Below are 24,500 nucleotides of genomic sequence, written 5' to 3'. Positions count from 1 at the left end.
GAAGTCTGCTTAATAACAACTAACCCTGTTGATAAGCACAGCCCAATAAATAATGAATAACCGAGGCACCATGAAATAGTAATTTGTCCATGATCCATTGTGTTCAATGGGCTACCCAGCGGTAACTTGGCTATCCTCGCTTCATCGGATGTAATATGTACATTTGATTTAAACCCTAACACGCCAGACCTGCAAGTTATGAACTAAACGCACATGAGAATTTGAAGCATCGTTTTTTCACAGGAGGCTTTGCAGTAGCAACATGTGCTGCTTTTCATTGTTTAAGGCTGTGGCATGGCCCGCAAATGTGGATGCCAGCCAGTCTCCCAGCTGGAAGAAAATTTCTCCTGTTTTTCATGTCGACCGTGCTCCGTCTGTGTGAGTATCTCCTACGCTCCATCACGTTGTACAGAGATCAGGAACTGGGATGGATGTAGGTCTGCACTACAGGTAACAATGAACTAACTATTGATCATAGAGCATGTTTTCCATTGCACTGTTAGACCCCTTCCCCTGTAGTGGTATTAATCATGTACAAGGGGACTGCCTTTCATTCATCAGTCTTTCTATATAGGAGTCATCATATTCTGTCTCATTTGTCATTTTCAATTAGGGCAGCTCTATGGATTGGGTACCTAATACGTAGATAAAAGTAGAGTTCAAGTCTCAAAAAAAGAAGTGGGGTTAGGCACCGAGCTAGGCAGAATGGGTTTGACATCACAGGAAGTGACATTGCTTGTGGCATTACAACCCATGCACAGGAAGTGACATCAGATCTTAAGCCCTCTCATATATTTAGCAGGTCTATCATGAGTAAATTTGAGCGCATTACAATATTTAACAAATTAGATTTTGCACTGGAGTTGTGCCAAAATATTGACGTTACCTTCGACGCAAAATCTGGCCCTCAATTTATATATTTTTTTTAAACCCTGCCACAAATAAACTAGTAAGAAGGATAAACGTGGCAGTAAATATGTTCTGCTTCATTGGTTGCAATGTCTTTATTTTAAAATATCTTATGGGGTTAAGGCATCTGCTGCAGATATCTTTGTGTGCTAGCTAAATCCCGGGGAATAATAATAATAATGGTAAGATAACTGGAGTATAACGCATTTGCTTGAGAGATGTGTTTTGCCTAGTCCTAGTTTTGAATCAAAATAGCATCAAGGATTAATATGTCTCTTGTAAAGCATATTATGTAACACGCAGATGACAGATTTTTATTTTATGTAAAAGGGTAAGCGGGTTACTGCTTTCAAGACAGAGATGCTTTTGTTACTTGCAGTTCATAAGTTGTAATCCTTCTAATATAGCGCAGTGAGGTATGAAGGACATGTGGCGCCTTCACCTCGTAACCCTCACTGTCTTATGTACCACATCCTTTATATTGCTGTACACACATATGATATATTGTCAATTTATAATCTACGTGTGATGTAAAGTGCTCCGACACCCTGCATTGGGATGAGTATTGGCACTAATCAACCCACTGCAGGGTGTTGGAGCGTTTTACATCACACGTATAAATAATTTAAATACCACTATTTTGTTTTATTTCTTTAATAGCAGTTTAGCACTACAGTAGTGCTAATGCACTATAAAAGAAATAAAACAAAATAGTGGTATTTAAATTGTTATTTGTGTAAATACTAGGGCGACCAACACATCTTACATTCTTACAGTGTGTGCATATCTCTTACATACAGGGACTGAGCAAGGTTAAAAGCTTTTCTTTCTTAAGTGCCTGTAAAGTGATAAGATGTGAGCCTTTGTTTTCCCTCCATTACATCTGTGTGAGGCTCCCATAGCTCCCAGCTAGGATACTCCAACAAACAATACCTAATGGCCCCTTAACTTTAGCTTTTGTTATGGGTGGAGATGGAATCCGATAAGCCCCTTTCCCGCCTCCACGTTTCTGTGGCAAAAGCAGACAACGTGCAGGCGCTGATGAAAATGTCCCGGTGTCTGGAAATTACACCGGGAAAAGTTCAGCATATTTCCGTGAATTCCAGAAGAAGTAGGAAAGGACCGTGGCACCTCACTGAAATCGACCTGCTTTGCAGCTGAAAATAGTGGGTAAACGGTGTCTAAACGCATATACCCTCGACTCGAGCCCCGGATAGAAGGCATTCTTCAGTTCACAGTTTCAGTGGGTCTATTCACTTTTCCTGTTTACAATGCAGTTGAAATAAGCATAATTTTGTAAGGATGATAACACCAGTTGATTTCAGATTATCAGCAAAAAGATCTAGATCAATGGTATTCCTTTTAGGCAACCTATAGCTGGGGCTGGAACAGTCTTTATCCCAGAGTCATTCAGGCTACTCAGTTTCAGCACTTTTATCTCTCTTTCGAAAGTGTCACCTCATTGCTTTTTATAAGCCCATATAATAGAGGCAAATTAAGAAGTCATGATAAATTTGATATGATTTAGGTGTGATATTTTGAAAAAAAGTTACTGTGTTTTAATACATTTGTGGTATTCCAGTTGTCTAAAACACATTGAGTAATGTAGTGCTCAACTTACAGCAAATGATGGTTTGGGAGCACCTGGATGTCTGAGACGGCCCAGCAGATTCTAGCTCCCTTTTAAGATGAACATTCCTGGCTTTGAGAGGCATAGTAAGAGAGCGGGAGATTTGTGGATCTCTGGTGCTACGGAATGGGATGTCGGTCTGAGACAAGCTGGCGGGTGGTTCCCCGACACAGTGCCTACATAATGGTTCTCAAGAACAGAAGAGACAAAGTCATGGTTCCTTTATTAACTGCCCTGCCTTAAGCCCGAGGTACCATTACTTCTGAAAACATTGACTCTGCAACTATTAAGGCCATTCTTGGATATTCAGTTTTTAATGGTCTCCTGGTTTAACATAGTCAGGGTCTTGCATGAGGACAAAAGAGTCAGACTGGGTCCGTAAAGCAGCTGCTATGTTGCATTTGGATTTCAGTATTATTCTTCGCAAAGGAACAGAGCGATTCACTATGAATCCTGTGCGTAATTGACTTGAGGTTTGCTTATGAAATTATTGGCACCTAGATTTCTGCTGAATAATCCGCATTCAGTGGGTGGCCTTGTAACAAGACCTATATGGTATTTTACTCAAACTAATTGTTAGAACAAAAGCAGATGTATGTTTGGGTTAATTCTTATTTCATATAGAGCCTGTTTTGCAAAGCATTGAATTGGTAGCAGTCCGTCTGACAGTGCTTGCGCAAGACTTCTAGCAGGGGCCTAGCTTCAGGGGGAGGGGGTGTTTAGGGTGTTACAGCCCCCTAATAAATGTATTTTCTAATAAGTAGTGGGTACAGGGGCTTTCAGTCTGGTATGGTGAGGTGTCTGTCTGATTTCACTAGGGATTTTTACATGCACACAGACTAAAAAGCACACACAATGTCTCCCTCTCGCTATTTTGAAAGACCTAAAAAATGTAGGTTATTTTACAAAATATTGTCTTTTCTCTTAGTACTCCTACTAGTCCGCAATCCTCTCGCTTTCCTCTGTCCCTTAAGCACCTCTCAGGCGTCCTGCTTGACATAGAATGTATTTTGACATTATATGCCAGCGTAAAAGTCGGAAAATCTGAAGCTTTCAACCCCCCAATCTTACTGACCGGGCTAACCTTCTGACTTCTAGCTCTACTTGCTAACTCACATTCCTTCACGTATTGGGACTGGATTCGTATTGCTAATTTCGGGACGAGTATGGTATGTTTCGAGTAGTTCTTTAAATGTTTCTAATTAGGTTATTTTGTCCCGAAATTCGTATTTTCTTCTGAAATTTGACCCATTTTTGTTCTAGCCACAATTACACTTTTCTAATTCTTGTGCAACTGACGTGTGGGACAGTGTATCTTACTTCCCTTGTCTGCTGCTTTCCCTGCAACCCCCTGCTTTTCAATAACGCCTGATCTAACCGGAGTTATAAAAGTGATAGATGGAATGTTGCAATTAATCTCAGCAAATGATAGTTACTCTGGGTCTCATTTCTGTCCTTTGGTTTTAGCCTGTTTTTTTCCAGAGAGGAACAAATCAAATGGAAATCTCTTTTTTCCAGCCCATAAGAAACATTCAGGCGAAACTGCCAGACCATGCAACTCGAAGCATGCCCAAGTAATCTTTGACTATTCTGCCTAGCGGAAAAATCCGATTTCGGACTGTCCAACCTTAAATTTAAAACCACCCCTTGCCAGTGGTGGGCAGTGACCCTCAACACTGGAGAGACGTTGAGGGGACCGAGAGCCAAACCCATGGGGGCCAAACAGATGATAGTTTTTTAAAAATTTATTTTAATGTACTTAGCCGCGCTCATCTCCGTGTTTTGCACTCCTCCGTGTTTCCTTCTTTCTTCTAGGTTGCCGTCAGAGTGATTGCACCTCATGGAGCCTCAGGCAACCTTCTGCAAACCCTGACGCTTCTCTTATGCTGCAGATGAGCAGCATGAGGGAAACGCCAGGATTGGCTGGAGCGGGTTGCCTCGACGCTCAAGCAGACACAGGCCTCCTGTCCCTGCTCTCCACCCAGCTGTCTGAGACAGCTAGATGGAGAGGTTTACACTGAGCAAGTCAGGCTGGCCGTCGCAAGACAGGCTGTCAAAATGACGCGTGCAGTGTAAACTGGAGTGAGCACCACTCCCCCTGCTACCAGTCAGCAGCAATTCCCCGCCCCCAAACACTGCTGTGAGCAGTGAAATATAAAACTGTAATTCATTTTATTACCGTTTTATTTTTCACTTTTGCTGCACTGGCAGCAGGGGGTTGACGCTCCTCCACCCTTACACGATGAGAGGGCGCATCCATCCTTCCCAGACTTGTAATCCACGGGAAGTAGAGTGCCAGAAGTTGTGGTCGAATGCACTGGAAATCCTGGTGTGCTTCAAAAGAGCCATTCGAAAGTAGCAAGTCAAGTACTGTTGTTTTTTTCTCAACTTGTGTGGGTGATTTGTGTGTGGTGGTGCCACAACATACATGGCTTTTACCACTGGGAGCTTCTCATGTCTCTGTGTTTTTAAAGAACCAACCTTTAGCACAAATAGACATTGGAAATCGAGTCTCAAGATGCCTTCCCTGATGAGCTCTTGTCGTCAGTTAATCACCTACGCTTATTGTCTCGATCTCAACCCAGGAAATGAAGCATCCGGAAGTCTGTAACCAGCGCGTGTTTGCCTGCTGGCGCCGTCCTCAGCTGGGCCTGCTGTCATTAATCAGCGCCTCTCTGGGGGCTGGAGAGCAGCCATTTGCTGCTGTGGCGCGTGCGTCACAAGCGTCTTCTCCTTAACCAAATAAAACACACGGAAATGGGATAAGAGCGGCGGGTGAAGTGCGTTAAAAAGTATGGATAGAGTGGTCTAAGTACAGCGGCCAGTGAGGGGTGCGGCCAGATAAAAGAACAACTCTTCAGTAACGATATTGTTCTTCCACCCACAGGTAACTGCATATAACATAGCATGCTCACTCCGCAAATAAAAGATAAATGGAAATTAAACTAATGGTGGGAAATGCGATCAGGGTCAGGTGTGTCTGTGTGGAGGGTCGCTGTTCCGAATCTTGGTACTGGATAATAGGCGATCAGCCTGTAGCTTGCAGGTTTCCATCCCAGACCTGGCAGCAGAATAACTCTTTCACCATGAAGCTTCAAGTAGCTATCAATTAAGCCCATACTGTCTCCCAAACAGCCTTTACATTTGCTGATTAACCAATTCAACACATTTACTTTTCTTTCGGGCATCAGACACTATGGACGGAAGGCTTATTTCTCATTTGGTCTGTTTTTTCTCTCGTGACACAATAGAGGAGACCCTTTGTAGTGGGAGTGAAATGCAAAATAAGCAGGAAACGCTGAAGTTCTTTGGATTTGAAGTTTAAGGCGAAATCTTCACAACGAACCAACAGCCAGTGCTCAAATCTCTAACTCTTAATGCAGAATTCTTGAATCATTCTAGAACGGTGCCCGACATTCAAGGGCAAGACCATTATAGAAAATGGGTAAGTCATGAAATAAATATATGAAAAACACACACAAAAAAGAGGAATATAGCAGACAAACCCCAAATAAAGTAAGGAGAAAATATTTATGGCACTGAAGTAGCTAAACTTAAAATATAAACAAAATATCCTTAGATTTATGACATCATATAATCAGCAAATTTTCAAGGTGCAAGCGTTTTTTAGCACTTGCTGACTTTCTTTTAATATCCTCTTTTGAAATTATAACACAAGAAGATTTGCTGAAAGTAGTGCGTGGTTCAGGAATTGAGGACACATCATCCCGTTCCTCTGATCTGGTAGTGGATAAACTATCTGCTCTAGAAATGTCCTGACATGCCTCATCCCCAGACGTTTCCTTATCAGAAACACTGACACAAACCTTGGTATGACATCAGTGGACACAATGGAATAATTACAGGAGAAACATACAGGATTCAAATTAAGTTTGTAATCATGTATGACCTTTTCCTATCCAACAATGATAGGAATAAGGCTATTTTTATTCCACCATCCATTTCCTTCCAATAAAATAGAAGCCTTCAATATTTGTGAGGGTCCTGTGTACCTAGAGTTCCCCTTCGGTGTTATACAAGGTTTCATATAGGCACCCAATCTCAAACTTTCTCTCCTCGCCTCGAATCATTATACAATTTACTTTTCCGCTGTTTGGAGCATACACAAAGACTCATGTCTCTCAGATGGTCCTCCTCACTGGAAATACTCTCTCTTTTGAAAGTTCTTAACCATTTGGGTAATTACTTACTCTTAGGTTCCCTTCCCCTCAACAACTTAAAGGGAAATACATCAGTTACAGAATGCGGCAATATAAGGTACTACCAAACATTTTCCCTCAAAATCTCTCCATAATTAAGCCAGAAGACAAAGCTGTTAGTATGCCCTCCTTAAGGAAACTTTATCGATCCATCATACCATTTGAAGCTGGACAATGCAAAGCTACTTTAAGGTGATTAATATAATGAATCTGCAAACATTTGCATGTCGTGGGAAATGAAATGGGCACCATTATTTCTCACTATACACTTTAAAGACCCCTAAATCAAGAAAATGATTACCGAAAAGTTGATCACGTTCTTGGTAGTAGGTTGATCAACAAAGTAACAACGGCCGTTTTTAGAAATAATCAAGAATTAAATACTCCATGTTGCCAGGTAGTAGTTTAAAAGGTGCAGAAAAATCCATAACCAGTTTTTCCTAAGGACCTGGTTTCTTATGGATTCAAAATTTAATGGTGAAATCCTTCACAACGAGCCCACAACATGAAAAACGGTCTGTCCTCGAATCTCCTAGTAGCTGCCTAACACAGAATACTTAAATCATTTCAGAACGGTGCCCAGCATTCTAGGTCAAGGCCATTCCAGAAAATGGGTAAGTAAGGAAATAAATATAAGAAAAACGTACACACACTAAAAAGTGGAATAGAACACCCTTTCAGTAACTAGAGGTCTGCATTAACCATTCAGAAACTGTATTTTTTTTTAAACAAAAAAGGTACCTGGTTTGGCAATTTCTTTTTAAAAAGCGTGGGATTTTCCCATCGTTCCGTTGGCAAAATGAGTCCCACTTCATATGCTTGATGTTTGTTGCAGATTTAGTGGTGTGGCGGGCACAGCTCATGTCCTTGCTCATAGCATTGGCAGCCTCTTATCATGGGGGCCTCCGTGGCAAGCTTCTTTAGGAACAGCAGCTTCTGGGCGGAGTCAGGGTTTCAAGTCCTTTACAGTACCACCATGTCTAGAGGAGTTACTGCCCTCATTGCAGTGACCAGACGCTTCCCAGGCACGTCAGTTGGGACCTTCCCACTGATTCCTCAGTAGTAATGTGTCTTCTGTTGTTGCAGCATTCCAGGTTGATTGAGATCAGCAACGAGATGGCTACTCTTTTCTGGCCTTGGGAGTGCCAGTTCTTGGACTCAGAACAGCTTCCAAATAACTCTGTGGTGCTCGTACTTGCAGACTCTCCCACAGCATGTGTCCTAGCTTCACTTTCTAGAGCAGTCAGCCTTCTCTGGATGCTCCTTGCAATTACATCATGCTGGACTTCTCCTCCTGAATATTCTCTTCTGCAGAGTCATTCACTTTTCTACCCTCTCTTGGCAGGCTGGCTTCTAGGCACCAGGCATACCTTTTAATTCTCCTGGCAGAAAGATGTAGATCTCAGGTGATGCACCCTTACCTTTGGTAGACTGTCATGCTGACACCAGCCCTGGTTACACCATAGTCCTTCGGGTACTCTGCTGAGCACTCCATTCCTTGTTCATGAAGAACATGGGTTTGGATCCCACTTTCATACACATTTTCCTGAGTGGATGTAGATCTATTGCCCAAAGTTTCAGGACTAGTCTGAGGTAGTCTTTCATGTGTCATATTCTCGTTGTTCCTCAGACATAGCCTTTGACCAAGGAGATGCCTCTCACTGCATTGAGGCCGGCTGCAAGCAGGAAGTATTTAAACCAAAAAAACAATGGAGTATGAGATCTCTGCACCTGACTATAACTAGTTTTCATGAAGCAAGAATCAGTGACTTTCAAAAGAGCAGGCCCTGCCTAAAAACTCCACCATACCCCTACCATCTAGCAAATTTCAGTGCTCTAAAACAACCAGTCAGCATCCCTTTGCTAACAAAGTCCTCAAGCTGCTAAAGGTAAGCCTGTCTTTATCCTTCAGTCTCTAGATCTTCACTCTCGAGCCACATAAATGCACCACACTTCCACTGTCTCTGCAAGCTATGTCAATCCACCATCCTGTGCCATGCTAATTCAGGAAAATCTAAAAGTATCCCAGTGCTCCTAATACTCAGGCTCTCACAAGACTGAGTCTCTCTGCCATACATGTGCCACACACTCACTACACATACTCGAACTCAACACACATGCGGAATGTCAATGCGAGATTCTGAGTTTCACATAATAGCAGAACTTAACTTGAAAGGAGCGAGTAGGCTTGTCACTCATGAGACAGGTCTGGATATACTACTGATTCTCAAAACAAGGTACGCTACCAACATCATGGGCACTGAACAGTAGTCCAGTGCCAACTGAGGGCACTCTTGGAACACCTCTCTAGATCACAGAATAGTTTCTGGCAGTAGCAGAGAGAGATGCCTAGGCCTGTGGGAACACTGTGGATTAGAGTGATGCCGAAGCCAGCAAAAAGCCAGAATACCAGTTTCGCGTGCAGTCGGGTACTTGGAGCAGGGATATATACCCATTTATCACGCAGGGGACATACCCATTCAATTGCCAATTCTGCACAGAACACTATGGAAGTGAATAACAATTTCACATTTGAAAGGGATTTTGGAGATTCTTGATGCTTAGAAAAGTGGCTATTGTATTGTATATTAGTCATCAAACTGTCATTTAAACAATTTTTTAAGAATGCTGTATTTTATCTCTTTTTTATGCTCTTGTGTGTTTACTTTAACCATGCATTTCTTGTCTTTTCACATTTACTGTAAATAAATTGGCTAACTCAAAATTTTAGTGATTATTAATCTGAGCTTTGTGGATTTTTGTATTGTGTAGACAATTTAGAACAATTCATATTTTTGATTTACATGTTCACATTGATATATCTCAATATATTACCGTGTGTGTGTATATATATATATATATATATATATATATCTACAGAAGCAAGTGCCATTAGCACAATACTTGTTCCACTCTTGCCCGTGCTATGGAGACAACTTTTACATCTCATTACTTTCTGTCTCTTTTAATGTTTGAAAACTGTCCAAATAGTGCAAAGGTGGAGATTTAATCTGTCTATGCCTGAAGAAAAATAATACACTAGCTGAACTGTGAGCTTGGGAGCGGTGTGTATCACAAGGGTTCGTTTTCACAGTTCTCCTTGGGGGGGGTCTAGTCTTATTATTTTACTTCTCCCTCTTCAGTATGGTCATTGCAGTTCGACCCTCTGGTTCTCATTTGTAGGGGCCTTCATCAGGACTTGGGATTTAGTAGACCACTGATCCTCGTCAATTAGTGTAAACCTGAGTCTGTTTTAAGTGCTGCATTTTGAGACCGAGTTACTTTAGTTGCTAAAGCAGTTTCCTCCCTCTACTCCAGTCCGTGCTTTCCCAGATTCTAGCAAGGTATGTACTTTCCGTCTTCTGTCAGTGGGAATCTCTGGTATTTTTAAACAACAGCGCAAGGACTTAGTGTAATCAGCAAGTTGTTGTCTGGGAGTGACATTCCCAGAAATCATTGGATGCAATAACAAATTATTTTATGGAGCACATTTCCAAATAATCCCATTGTATACGGTAAAAAATAAAAAAGCAAGGAAATGCAAATGTTTAGAAGTTTGTCAGAAAGTCAACTTTCTCTTTATTACGGCAAGAGCTGTGCCAGCCCTGAAAAAGAGAAGACTATCATGATAAGCTTCAGAAAAAGTCCATGCCCACATTTTATATAAACTTGTGCTCCAGCCCCATCCCAGCATTGATAGTTTATGGCAACTTACCGTGGAACAAAAAACAAGCATTTGCAATGCAATAGTTCTCGCATTTGCGAGAGTTTAAGCTATTGGCATTGTAAGTGTCAAAGCCTTTTTTTGTTTTGTTTTGATAATTAACACATGAATAAAATAGCTCAAACTCTTGTAAATGCGAGACCTATTTCATTTCAAAGAAGCGTTCGCCATTGTCCCAGGCTGCTTGGAAAGTGAAAGCGCGAATGGCGCGCTAGGTGTTGCAGGAAAGCATTTTGTGCCTGCAGTAGGAGAAATTCATTAAAGAAAATAGTGCTTACAGACTAAATAAGACATACTGTGTAACAAACAGAAGTGAAAGGGCCAGTCCTCATGGAAGGTTAGAAATGAAGACAAGCTTATCAACGAATCAGAAGCCAGCATTTACAAAGGACAATGACACAAGCCAATGAAAAATATGGGCAGAGCTTCAAGTTCATACTCTAATACAGCATGCCTCGCAGAGCAGCACATGCGCTGCCCAGGCTCGACCTAAAAACAAGAGCACATAATAGGCTTCTGAGCCCCATTTGGCAATAAAGGATTCCATATTTAACCCAGAAATTTTAAACCAGGTATCACAAATATATCTGAATCGTCCAAGCTGCCCCACTACAGAGGACATTGTTTTTTATGATGTCTCGTATAGATTGCAGCTCTGAAAATATCTCTCTTCTCTGTTAAATAATATCAGGTTGTTTTGTCGTAGTTTAAGAAGCAGCTGAGTTGGTTGTCTCCTGCCATTGACACAGATTTCCTGTAATAGTAAAACACTAAAAACACATCATTAAAAAAAACAAACGGCAATAAAAGTGAGCAAACAAAAACAGAATAGTCATGGTTAAATTGTAATTTTTGGTATTCTGACCCAGTCTGCTACGAAACAGAACAGTGCTGCAAGAAAAGCAATAACCACGTTTATTTCGAGTATGAATACTCAATCTGTGTTTTTCTTTTCCCATTTAAGCCTCATGACTTCTCCATCTCGCTGAAAGCCCAAGGCAAGAACAAGCATTTTAAAGTTCAGATGAAGGACAGCACCTACTGCATCGGGCAGCGCAAGTTCAGCACCATGGAGGAGCTAGTGGAACATTACAAAAAAGCACCCATTTTCACAAGTGAGCAGGGCGAGAAGCTCTACCTCGTCAAGCCTCTGTCCTGATGCGCAACTGGGCCGGGAACAAAAACCAACAGAACTTTGCCAAAACCTTGGCGGCTGTATTCAGCAAAGACTGACAGGAATCTAAGTGCACTGCCGGCCTGGCCGCCAGTGAGACAGCCATGTCTAACTATATCGACTATGACTCCATTTACAGCTGCACCTATGTTCTTTTTCTATTATGAATTTGTGTATTCTCTTTGTCCTCAGTGTATGGTAATTATTGGCCTCTTTGCCATGTTGATCTGGTTTCTTTTTGTTGCTGATGCCTCTTCTGCTGCCCACACCTTTACCTTCCCTCCCACTCCTTTGCTTCAGACTCTGTGCTTACACGTTTCCCTTCTCCAAAATCGACAAAATGTAAGGAATAAAAAAAAGAACAAAAACTAGCACTGTGGGGTCTATTGCTTTGTAATAAAGTTCAAAATATTCTTTTCTTGTGTCTCACTGTTGGAATTCACTTGATAGGTTGAAAAGGGTGCATATGGCTAACTTCAAGTTTCCAGTCAGTGGAGCTTTGCAGATACAGACCAAAGATTCAATTAAAATATGCCCTTGTTATACCTTCTATTAACGGGCTAAAGTTGAGTACTTACTCAAAGTCGTAGCAGAGTTATTGTGATGGGTTAATAGGACAGTAATGCCCAAACCAATTCAATAAAAATAATTATATTTGTAATAATGTATCTCTACAGAAATGCTTTGATGAATAATAGTAAGGGGAAATGGGAAAACAAACTGAAGCATACTAACCTCTTAACTCATGGGGCTAATATGATCCCAATAACTTCCTAAGAAATTTCTGATTCTAAACACGGGCATGTTTTTCACCCGAAATAGTACTTCATCATATGTTACCACTTAGCAGTTTTGAATGGAAATTGCCAGATATTGGGTTATTAATTTAGGAGCATATGGCCCCTACAAACCTTATTAACTCAGTGTGCTTGGGCCAAAACACAGTTCTTAAAGAATCTCTGCTTATTTTCTGGTAGTTATGGCATAGGCAGCGCCCAATCCTTATAGAAGTGTTTGTAGAAAGTTCAAGCTATACCAACAATTTTAAGTAAAGAAGACAGCGCAAAAATCCATAGCTAATTTAGAAAAATAATGAAAAATTGGTATAAAGAGACAATTCATTAAAAGAGGACCCAGAGGGAAAAATGTTTAAACATATGCCAAAAAGCATCTAGGTACCTACTGGAAAAGGTCCTTCTGTTCATTCTTGCCCACCCCAGGTCCTCAGAGTGGACTTGTCTCCACCCGGGACTCGTGTAGGGCCACGTCTTCTAGTCAGCTGGATTCTCTTGGACTCAGTAGTCCTGCTTTTGTTTGTCACTCGAGCAGGAGCCTAACCACTTGACATTTGGTGAGCAGTTCCTGGGTGCTGTCGGGAGTCACAGACGATTCCTTCTAGCAGGCCCTTCTTCAGTTATAGTTTTGCAAGGTCGAGGAGGTGGTGAAGTGCCAGTCTTATTCTGTGTTATGGCCAGTGATTGGGGAATTTTCAGCTCCCAAAACTTTTTACTTTCTTACCCTCATTTGAGCACTTTCTCTCCACTACTGTAAAAAAATAACCAGAAGTCCTACATTCAACATGCCTGAAGCCGCCTTCTCTCCAGAAGTGCTCCAATCAGACCCCTAGCCAGTCTCCTCACCGTCTGTCAGTGTCCGAAATGGACCTCTGTCCTGCTGAAGCTAGAGCCAAGAGTTTTCTCAAAGTAACCCTTCGTCAAAATATAGATTTCACTGTTACATTAGATTTGCAAAACTATGTGGAAAATAACTTTGAATGATTTATTTAGCAAATTTGCAAGCTAAGATGTAAAATAAATATTGTAATTACACCCAAAGTAGTTTTATGGAACATGGAGCTGACCCTACACAAGGGAAACTGCCATTATGCCTTAAGTCACTGCGAGGGCACCTTTTTCAAATATATAGTTGCAACTTTTTTTAAATACTAGGCACTTTGCTGGCTTGCAAGGCACAATAGACAAATTGGGTGAGATCAATTTTATCAATACTATTTTGCACACTGTGGTACTGAACAGCAATGTCAGAGTTGTCATGCTTGTAAAAAATTAAGATCCACAAAATGGGAAAAAGTCAGGGCGACCTTGTAGAAAAGGTGGATTTCATTTCTCCCACCTAATTACTGGAAGTATAGGAATATCTGTTGCCAAATTATGTTTTATTATGTTTTCACTAGAATCAGTAGCACCAACGTTATTTGCCCAGGTATCTCAGAGCATTCACGTGGGACAATGCAGATTGGGCAAGTCATTTATATCGGTAGTCATGATTATCTCTGAGGTGGAACTGCATGGTTTCATATTTGAATGTTGACACTTCAGGCTAGGGACACGTTAATTATGTAAATCTTCCAAAGAAAGTCCAGTTCCTGGGATTTCCTGGTTATTGACTTTGTGGTCAGTTAGCACCATGGGTGAATACAGGAAAGCATGTGGTATTCAGGAATTCTCACACTTCCAGGCCTCCTAACCTATCTGGGTCTTTAGTCTCTCAGCTGCCATACCATGCATGTACCTCAAGGCATGTATCTCTTCCACAGCAGGCAAGAGGACAAAACAAAATGCCTTGCTACGACAGTGGTCCCGTTTGTAATTTACAGAGCTGGATGGTCTACTCTGGTATCCACAGCTCAAACTAACATGGTGGTCACAGCTCATTTCTGGAGGTTGGAAATACCAGTCTTCTCATTAGTCGATGACTGGCTACTGAAGACGGACTTGTCTCAAACAGTCATAAGTCACCTCAAGACGATGACTAACCTGGTGACATCGTTGGGCTTCTCCATCAATGTTCCGAAGTCACACCTGACTTTACAGCAGTTCCACTTCATTGGAGGAATCCTAGATTTGGTGGTTTTCCTTGCCATCCCTCCACCTCTATAATTCCAGGATATTTCAATCACTTATGTGGGTCTCAGTGAGAGTTAAAGCTTCTGGCCATCCTGCTTGTGGAGCACACCAGGTGATGCATGCAGGCTCTGCTGTGGGATCTGAGGTCTTAGTGGGCTCACCACCAAGGAGGTTTGTCCAAGCCCATACAGGTGTCGAAGGAAGCTACGAGAGATCCGTAGTGGTGGCTGCTCGACCTCCTTTGGACCAGCAGCAGACTCCTCTCTCTACCACACCCAGAACTGATGGTCGTGACTGATGCTCCCTTGCTGGGGTGGTCATCTGGGAGCAGTAAAGATCAGAGTGCTCTTCTTTCTGGTGTAGACTTGCCTCCACATCAGTCTGCTACAGTTGCAAGTGATTCGCTTGGCACCAAAAGCACTCATCCCAGTATCGAGGGGAACAGGCGCATATTCTCAAGGACAACACTACCTCCTTGTGGTACTGCAACAAACTGGGAGGACTGAGGTTGTGAGCTCTGTCAGGAAGTCACTGAACTCTCAAGGTATCTCCTTGATTGCCGAGCATCTGGCATGATCTTTAAATTTTAGGGCAGACAAACTCAGTCGACTTTGCCAAGCTGATCATGAATTGCAATTGCGCTCAGAGGTGGCAAAGGTCATCTTCCAGCAATGGGGAGAACCCTAGCTCAATCTGTTCACCACGCATAGAACACACGGGGTCAAAGCGTCTGCACAATGGAGTTCTCAAGGCAGTTGTTGGACCTGTCACCCTTAGGGTGGTCTTCCTTCAAACCCTTTACTCGCTTCCTGTTCAAATTTGTTTTGCGTTGGCTTTAGGACTGTGCATTTTACCAGCAGCGGTTTCTTCACGAGGGTGATGTAAGGTGCCCCCTTCCTTCTGCGTCAGTGCGAGCTGTGGGTGAAAAAAAAATAGCAATGAAATTATTTCATTGCCATTTTATTTTTTTGCCAGGTGTGCGCACAGCAGTACCCCCGAGCCAAAAGACATGCGGGCATTTCCTCTGCAACCAATTGGCAGCATGCAGAACAGGAGCAGTGGCTGGCTAGATGCTCCAAAGTGTGCATGTCAGTTTGACCGACTGTCTTGCCATGGCCAGCCTGTCATGCGCACTTTGAAGCTCTCCATCCCAAGCTGTCTTAGATAGCTGTGTTGCGAGCCAGCACAGGCCAGCAGGGCCTAAAGGAGTGTCCAGCCAACCTGCTCCATCCAATCCTGGCACTTCTCTCATGCTGATTAACAGCATGAGAGCAGCGTTTTGATTAGGTAGGGGAGCTCCACAGCAGACTGCAATTTCAGAACACAGAGGAGGGCGTGCTGCAGTGGATAAGTACCTTTTATTAAAATTTATTTATTGTGAATATTAGTGTAGTTTTATTTTGGGGTTTTGTAGGGAAGTATTTTATTTTGGGCTTTTGGAGGGATGCAGCATTTATTTCGTTATTTGGGAAGCGGTGGGACACTCCGCTCGCTCTACCACTTGCGAAGGTTACCAGCCGCCCCTGCATTTGACCACTGCTAACCAGTGCGAAAGTGCTTGTGCTCACTCCTTAGAACATTGTACAATTGCCATACACTTGATTGACACATTTAATGTCCGTAGAAGTCCCTAGGAAAGTGGTGGAACGTATGCCCAGGACCTGTAAATTCAATTCTACTAGTGGGCCTGCAACACTTTTTGTACCACCCACTTAAATATTCCTTTAAAACATGCCTCAGGCCTTCCATAGCAGCCTGTGTGCAGTTTTAAACTGGCAAATCGACCTGGCCAATTTTCTAAGCTTAAATCTCAATTTTTAATACTTATAGGTCAACCCTAAGGTAGGAGCTAAACAGTCAATTGGGGCAGGTTGCATTCGGTGTAATTATTTGAAGTACTTTTAAGTTTTATATGTCCTGGTAGTAAAAAACTAAATTTGGTTTTCACTACTGGGAGGCTTACCTCTTCCATAGGATAACATTGGGTTACCTCTTTACGTTTAATAAGTGATAACTTTTTATTTTTTTGCAACTGGTAGAGCTGTCATGTTTGGTCCCTAAAGAATTCTATTTTCAATTTTTGGGTCACCTCAGCCCTCGATAAGGTTGCGCATATTAAGACTATGAAACTGGCTAGGACTAAGCCCTCTGCCCCTTGGTTTACTACAGAACTCTGCTTGGAAAAAAGCTTATGTAAGAAGCTTGAACGTGCCTGGCGGAAAACCTACAATTCCGAGGCCAAGTGCGCCTACAAAGCAGCGCAAAACAAAATTTCATGGGCTGAAACGTAATACCATCAGGGACTATGTTGCCAATCAAATGAAATCTTCCGATAACTCTGTTAAAGAAGTTTTTAAGATTGCTCAGGGCTTCATTAAGCCGCAAGTTCCATTGCTCCTTCTGCCACCCTATGTGAAAATGTATCTAGCTTCCTCCAGGAGAAAGTTCAGGCTATCTACTCCTCTTTCCCATTGACGGGGTCTCCTTACACGACATTACCCTCACTCAACCACTCCAATGTATGGTCCGAATTTCGCCCATTCTGCCTGGAAGCATCCCTTCTTGAACTACATAAAATTAAATCTGGCTCGCCCCTTGCCCAGCTAGATATTTCAAGCTGCTGGCCCCTTGGCTTAACTTTCAATTAAACCCCATCTGGAATACGTCTCTCAAAACGGGAAGCTATCCCCACTTGGAAAAAGGCATACGTCCTGCTGATCAACAAGAAAGAGGACACTGATCCGGCTGAACTTAAGAACTTTAGGCCTATCTCTCTCCTGCCAGCACCAGCCAAAATCCTTGGGAAGGAAGTTCAAAGGCAGCTTTCTGACTTCCTAGAGGCTAACAACTATCTCCATGACTCTCAGTCCGGCTTTAGATCGGACTACAGCACAGAAACTGCCCTGCTGGAGGTGTTGGAAACCATACGTGAAACCTTAGACCAGGGCAGCTGCGCCATGCTCGTGCTGCTGGACTTGTCTGCAGCTTTTGATACAGTATCTCACCAGATTCTGCTGGAGAGACTGGAATGCCTGGGAGTGACAGGAACCACCTTAGCCTGGTTCCGCTCATCTCTCTACGCCTGGTCCCAGCTGGCATTTCTTTGCCCCCCTGTCTCCTCTTCTAGGCCGCTCGTGTGCGGAGTTCCCCAGGGTTCTGCTTTGAGCCCGACTCTTTTTAATGGCTATATTACCCCCCTTGCATCGCTGGTCGAGCAATGTGGAGTGAGAGTGGTCTCATATGCTGACGTCACTCAGCTGGTGTTTTCTTTTAAAGATCACGCTGAGGCAGCATTCGATAATTTCAAGCACTGTTTGTCATCCAAGTAGAAATGTTGTTCAGACAGTTGCTTGAAATTAAACACAGATAAAACAGCACCGAAGACACCACCCGCACGATGAACTCCATCCACTCCGGATCACCGACCGACCCCTGCCCTCACCACGTCTTCAACAAGGCCGACGCTGTCATCGCACCCCACCTGCGAGACATCATCAACACATCCTTCGACACCACCATCTTCCCCGAGAGCTGGAAACACGCCGAACTCAGCGCTCTACTCAAGAAACCAACAGCGGACCCCACCGACCTCAAGAATTACCGCCCCATCTCGCTTCTCCCGTTTCCAGCCAAAGTCATCGAGAAGACCGTCAACAAGCAGATGGCCGCCTTCCTCGAGACAAACGGATCCCTCGACCCCTCACAGTCCGGCTTCCGAGCCAAACACAGCACCGAGACCGCCCTCATCGCCGCCACCGATGACATCCGAGCCCTGATGGACAATGGAGAAACAGCGGCCCTCATCCTCCTAGACCTCTCCGCGGCATTCGACACGGTCTGCCACCGCACCCTAGTACGGCGCCTCAGCAACATCGGAATCAAGGACAAGGCGCTGGATTGGATCATCTCCTTCCTCGACGGAAGAACACAGAGAGTCCGCCTACCACCGTACAAATCAGAGGCCTCCGAAGTCATCTGCGGCGTCCCCCAAGGATCATCTCTGAGCCCCACCCTCTTCAACGTCTACATGAGCCCCCTCGCGGCCATCGTACGCAAACACAACCTCAGCATAATCTCCTACGCCGACGACACCCAGCTGATCCTCTCCCTGACCAACGACCCCGCCGCCGCCAGAGCCAACCTGCACGAAGGGATGAAAGAGGTAGCCGAGTGGATGACGACCAGCCGCCTGAAACTGAACTCGGACAAGACGGAGGTTCTCATCCTGGGCTCTTCACCCTCCGCCTGGGACGACTCCTGGTGGCCTCCCGCCCTGGGCACCGCACCCAAACCGACAGACCATGCACGCAACCTGGGCTTCATCCTGGACTCCTCCCTCTCCATGACCAGGCAGGTCAACAACGTCTCCTCGGCGTGCTTCAACATCCTACGCATACTTCGGAAGATCTTCTGGTGGATCCCCACAGAGACCAGGAAGACCGTCACCCAGGCCCTCGTCACCAGCCGACTGGACTACGGTAACGCCCTCTACGCCGGTACCACCGCCAAGCTCCAGAAGAGACTCCAGCGGATCCAGAACGCCTCAGCCAGACTCATCCTCGACATCCCACGATCCAGCCACATCTCCGGACATCTGAGAGACCTTCACTGGCTCCCCGTCAACAAGAGAATCACCTTCCGCCTCCTCACCCACGCACACAAAGCCCTACACGACCAAGGCCCGAGCTACCTCAACAGCCGAGTCAACTTCTACGCTCCCACGCGCCACCTCCGATCAGCCAACCACGCCCTCGCCGCCGTCCCCCGCATCCGAAGAGCGACTACAGGAGGAAGGTCCTTCTCCTACCTGGCCGCCAAGACCTGGAACTCCCTCCCGACCGACCTGCGCCTGACCCAAGACCACCTCTCCTTCAGGAAGAAGCTGAAGACCTGACTATTCGAGCAGTAGCGGCACCCCCCCCCCCCCCCCCCAGCGCCTTGAGACCCTACGGGTATGTAGCGCGCTTTATAAGTGTCACTGATTGATTGATTGATTGATTGTTTTTCAACCAACCTTCTCCTCCGCGATCCGCTCTCTGATGGCTGGCGGAGTTAAACCCTCCGCCCGCCCCTGTTGCTTCAGCTAGAAATCTAGGGTTTAGATTCGATTCCAACCTCTCAGGCAAGGCCCAGATATGCCAAGTTTCCTCATCTTGCTCTGGAAACTGAAAGCCTTGCGGAGATTCCTTAATCTCCTGCATGTGGATTACCATAAAACAGTGGTCCACGCATTAGTTACGTCTCAGCTTGATTATGCGAACAGCCTGTACCTGGGTCTCCCAGCTTATTTGATTAAGAAATTGCAAACCATTCAAAACGCTGCAGTTAGGCTCATTAGAAATGTACCTCTCCGCCACCACATTACCCCCCATCTGCGCAGCCTTCATTGGCTGCCAGTCAAAAAGAGCATAAAGTTCAAGGCGCTATCCTTTGCTTATAGAGCAACAAGAATTATTGGCCCAATATACTTGAAGCAGAGACTCCAGAAATACCACCAGACCAGGGCTTTAAGATCGAATAACCAGGTATTGATCCGGATTCCTCGCTTCGCAAAAAGCAGGATTGGTGTTTGAGCTTTCTCAGTGAGAGCGGCCTCTCTCTGGAACTCGCTGCCTGACCACCTACGGAAGGCCGAGTCAGAACCTATGTTCAGGAAGGCATTGAAAACCTGGCTTTTCGTACTACCTTAGTCCCCCCCCCCCCCCCTCTCTTTTTTTATTTCTGCTGCTGCCGCTGTTAACACCGGGACACCACCATTTGAGGTAGCCGTGCGCTGTATAAATTTAACTGATGATGATGATGATGATAATTTGCTATTTAAAATGATCTTTAACAGTAAAGTCAGATTTTAAGTCTCAATTCTGAAAATGTCACTTTAAGAAAATTGCATTTTCTTCTCCTAACCATTTGGTGCCTGCATCCTATGTACGGGGTCATAAGACGGTGATTAGAGTGGCTGTTAGCCTTTGTGCATTTCTCCCAGAAAAGGAGACAAAGGTGGAATAGATGTTGGCAGGATGGGCCATCTTGCCAGGGTGGGAGGGATGGAGCTCATCCCTGCCCCGCTTACATTTCTGAGGAGCTGCCTCAACACACTCACAAAGAACTTAACACCAGCCTTTTCTCACCCAGACTCCTTGGAGCCTGGGAAGAGAGGAAGGAAATTAAAAAAAACATCTGTTTGGGGAAAACCTCCGAAGTTTATTCTACTTCAAAGCTGGCACCAGGTATAAAAATAGGTCCCTCAGACCCACTCTTCGTAAATATTCTCTACTGATGAGGGAGGAATCCCGAAAGAATGGTGTCTACAGATACGATTTCAAAAGATGGCATTAGCTGAAAAATATAATAAACTTTGTGTGAAAAACCTAACTACAACTACCAAGATACTATGGGGTAATGGCGCAGTTACATGCAAGCAGTGCGCTCCTACCCACTTTCACTGATAAAAGGCTCTTGTGAGATGCCCCAAGCTGACGAGCTTTGGAACGCCTGCACGCTATGAGTGGGATTATACCTGAGAGAATTGGCAGCATGTCCAGCAACCTGTACATATGCTCTACTGATGAGGGAGGAATCCCGAATCACTGGTGTCTAGAGATACGATTTCGAAAGATGGCATTAGCTGAAAAATATTATGATCTTTGTGTGAAAAACTGAACTACAACTACCAAGATGCTTTGGGGTAATGGCGCTGTTACATGCAAGCAGTGCTCTCCAACCCACTTCCACTCTTCAGTTTACACCTGGACCTACAGAGGACACTCAGAAGATCTGCCAGGTGCTGGGCAATCGGGGAGCCCTGGGGGTTCAGTGGCTTCCAGTGGCGCAAGGTCTCCTGACACAGAACCCATAACCTCAGTCCACCCAGTTTGTGGTAGTGCTGTCCTTGAGAATCTGCACTTGTTCCGCTTGATACTGGGGAGGAATGTTTTCAGTGCCAAGCAAATCGCTTGCAACTTCAGCAGATTGTAGTGGAGGCGAGTCTCTACCAGAAACCAACTCAAACTAATTTCCATGTGTTGAAAGTCTCTTAAAATATTACCTAGAGCGGTGTGTATTCACGAACACCATTTTAAAATAGCGCCTAGTGTCTGGCAGTGGGAGCTTGTCATCCCCAGTTCTGTAGTAGGGGATCTCTGTGTATAGTCATAATCTATGAATAGTCCCGCCCATGTGCGGGGACCCCGGAGCAATCAAAATATCTCTTAAGCTGTCCTGCATTTGCAAACCTGCAAAGACACTTAAGAGACAGACAAAATAATACAGCCTAATAACAACATGGCTGCACTGGCCAGCACTTCATCTGAAGTGAACACAAAAGCCAAAATAAAGTTTAAATGTCATTTTTATTCACATCTGACATGTTCCTTTATTGTATCACACTCCCTTCACCAAAATCCCTTTAAACAATAGAGAGGAAGGGGTGGACAGACAAGCCCTATAGGCTGTCATTATGTGTCTGCTAAAAGGATACTGTGCCTTTAAGGAACTCTCCAGAGACCCCCGGTATCCCAGGATGCACAGCCAAAGCAAGTTACTTTCAGTTCTTTTTTCCGGCGCCTGCTAGCAGGACCCTGAAGCTTGAGCTCTACCCTTTTGGGTGGATATTTTGGATAAAAATTGTTTTTTGTGGATAAAGAAGTTTGTTCATTCGACGTCTAGAGCCTTTCTCTGCTGCATCCTGCAATTTGGTGCAGTTTGACCCACTCTTAGCATGGCTTTATTTGATAAATGCCCAGAGTGTGGGAGGAAAATGGCCAAGACGGACCCACATGATGTCTGTATTCTCTGCTTATCATTTTCACATGTCCCTGCTACATGTGACATCTGCAAGACCTTCTCCAAGAGGACCCTGAGAGACAGAGAGAAGATTCGCCTTCAGGGACAGGAGAAGCAGAGAACAGCTGGGACTTCGGGGCATGGAGGATCTCATTCCCCTTCCTCTGCCCATGCTTCAGCCACTGGAGGGACCTCCGGGCAGAAAAAGGAGCAGAAACGACACCTACCGGCTGGTAGATAGCGTTCGTCGTCGAAGGCGACGACGGCGAGAGGTAAAGCACCGGTGTGTTCGCCGTCAATCCAGGGCTCTGGATCTCGGCGTTCTCGACGTTCGACGTCGAGAGAGGGGCCGGCGAGACCTAAGACTAGGTCGCCGTCGAGGATTTCACAGTCGACGTCGACACACCATCGACGTCGACACACCATCGACGTCGTACCGAGCCCCACAGACAGCACAGCTCGCCGTCGAGGCGAAACCGCTCGTCTCCTTCGCCGTCAGCTCATGGATCGACTTCGACGCCGAGACACCGGCGGCTGCCGTCGAGGCGAAGGAGATCGCCGTCGAGGCACAGATCGCCGTCGAGGCGAAGGAGATCGCCGTCGAGTGGCCACCGTTCGACGTCGGGGGGACGCCGTTTGCGGTCAACGGCGAGGAGAAACCGTACGAGGTCGACGCTCAGTTCGACGTCGAGGACGTCGGGTAACACTTCTTCGGTGATTACAATATCCAGTCGTGGATCTAGGAGAAGAGGGCGCTCCCCCTCGTTTACTTCAGCATGGGATAGGCCCGCCAAGAAGAGAAGGGTGGACGGGAGTCCGGACAGTGCTAGTCCGGGTTCTCCTGCAAGGAGTGATGGAACTCCGCAGCCTCTCCCTCAGCCGCTGCCTCAGAAGCCTCCCCCGGACTCTCCCCCGGACTCTGTCATTGTGGTTGCGGCTCGGAAACAACACTCCACGACGCCCTCTTCCACGGCTCCTCCGGATAAGGAGAGTCGCAAGATGGACTCCTTGGGGAGGAGAATGTGCTCTATGTCGGCCACGACTATGAAGGCTGCTAGCGCCTCCGCTCTGCTGGGTCGCTATGACCGATCGCTTTGGGACTCCCTGCAACAGTTTGCTGCCTCCCTACCTAGGGATAAACGGGAGGACTTCCAGGAGGTGTTGAATGAGGGAATGATGGTCTCCAACCAGATCATCAGTGCAGCGGGGGATGTATCGTTGCTGGCGGCCCATGGGTACTGTCATGGAGTACACATGAGGAGACATTCCTGGCTGAGGCTTACCTCTCTAAAGCCTGAAGCGCAGCAAAAGATTGCTAACTTGCCTTTGTCTGGCACGACGTTGTTCGGGTCTCATGCGGATGACGAAATGGCCCGCATGAAGGCCGAAGCAGAAACCCTGAAGGCCGTGGGGTTGGAAAACCCAAGGAACAGAAGAGGTCGTTCCGTTCCTATGGCAGGCGTTATTCTAAACAACGCGGCCAAGGGCGTCAGTCTGGTCAACAACAACACCAGCACCAGCAACAACAACAGTTCCCGAGGCAGTCCTTTCAAAAGCGCCAGAGGGGCAGAGGCCAGCATCAATCCTCGCCGGGGAACAAAGGCCCGGCCGTGTCGAAGCCCTGAAAGGTCACTTCCCCCTCATCCGTTACCCGCTCCGGTGGGGGGAAGTATTCAATACTACCTGGCAGAGTGGAGAACAATAACTCAGGACAAGTTTCACCAGCCCGCCTCCGCAGATTCCACCAGTGCGCTCTCCCTACATGGTGCGAGAGCTCCAGTGGGAGGCGGACATTCTGTTAAAGAAGAAGGCGATAGAAACTGTTCCTTTGAGGCAAAAAGGAAAAGGTCTTTACTCAAGGTTCTTTCTCGTCAGAAAAAAGGACAAGAACGAGTTCAGGCCTATTCTAGATCTGCGTCAAGCAAACAAGTGGATCCGCAGAGAAAAGTTCCGTATGTTGTCCCTGCACCAGATTTACCCTCAGTTGCATCGAGGAGACTGGCTGTGCGCCATAGATCTGCAGGACGCTTACTTTCATGTGCCGATCTCACAAAAGCATCGCAAGTTCCTGAGGTTTCTGGTAGGCAACAACCATTACCAGTATACAGTACTCCCGTTTGGTCTGAAGTCTGCACCAAGGACGTTCTCCAAGTGCATGGCAGTGGTGGCAGCACACTTGCGGAAGAACAAAGTG

General features: G+C 45.3%; 1 protein-coding gene across 5 annotated transcripts in view; it reads left to right on the top strand.

Moving 5' to 3' along the window:
• Positions 1 to 12,075, top strand: part of NCK1 (NCK adaptor protein 1) — a 599,173-nt gene extending 587,098 nt beyond the window's left edge. For all 5 annotated transcript variants that reach the window (XM_085634334.1, XM_085634335.1, XM_085634336.1 and 2 more), the window contains one exon: positions 11,448 to 12,075. In XM_085634334.1, coding sequence (XP_085490460.1) covers positions 11,448 to 11,642 — 195 coding nt within the window. In that variant the 3' untranslated portion in view covers positions 11,643 to 12,075. The remainder of the gene's footprint in view (positions 1 to 11,447) is intronic.
• The last annotated feature ends 12,425 nt before the right edge of the window (positions 12,076 to 24,500 follow it).

This window comes from Triturus cristatus, chromosome 11 (assembly GCF_964204655.1).
Source record: "Triturus cristatus chromosome 11, aTriCri1.1, whole genome shotgun sequence".
NCBI lineage: Eukaryota > Metazoa > Chordata > Amphibia > Caudata > Salamandridae > Triturus > Triturus cristatus.
The sequence above is the reverse complement of the archived record's forward strand: the minus strand, read 5'-3'. Positions and strand labels throughout refer to the sequence as shown.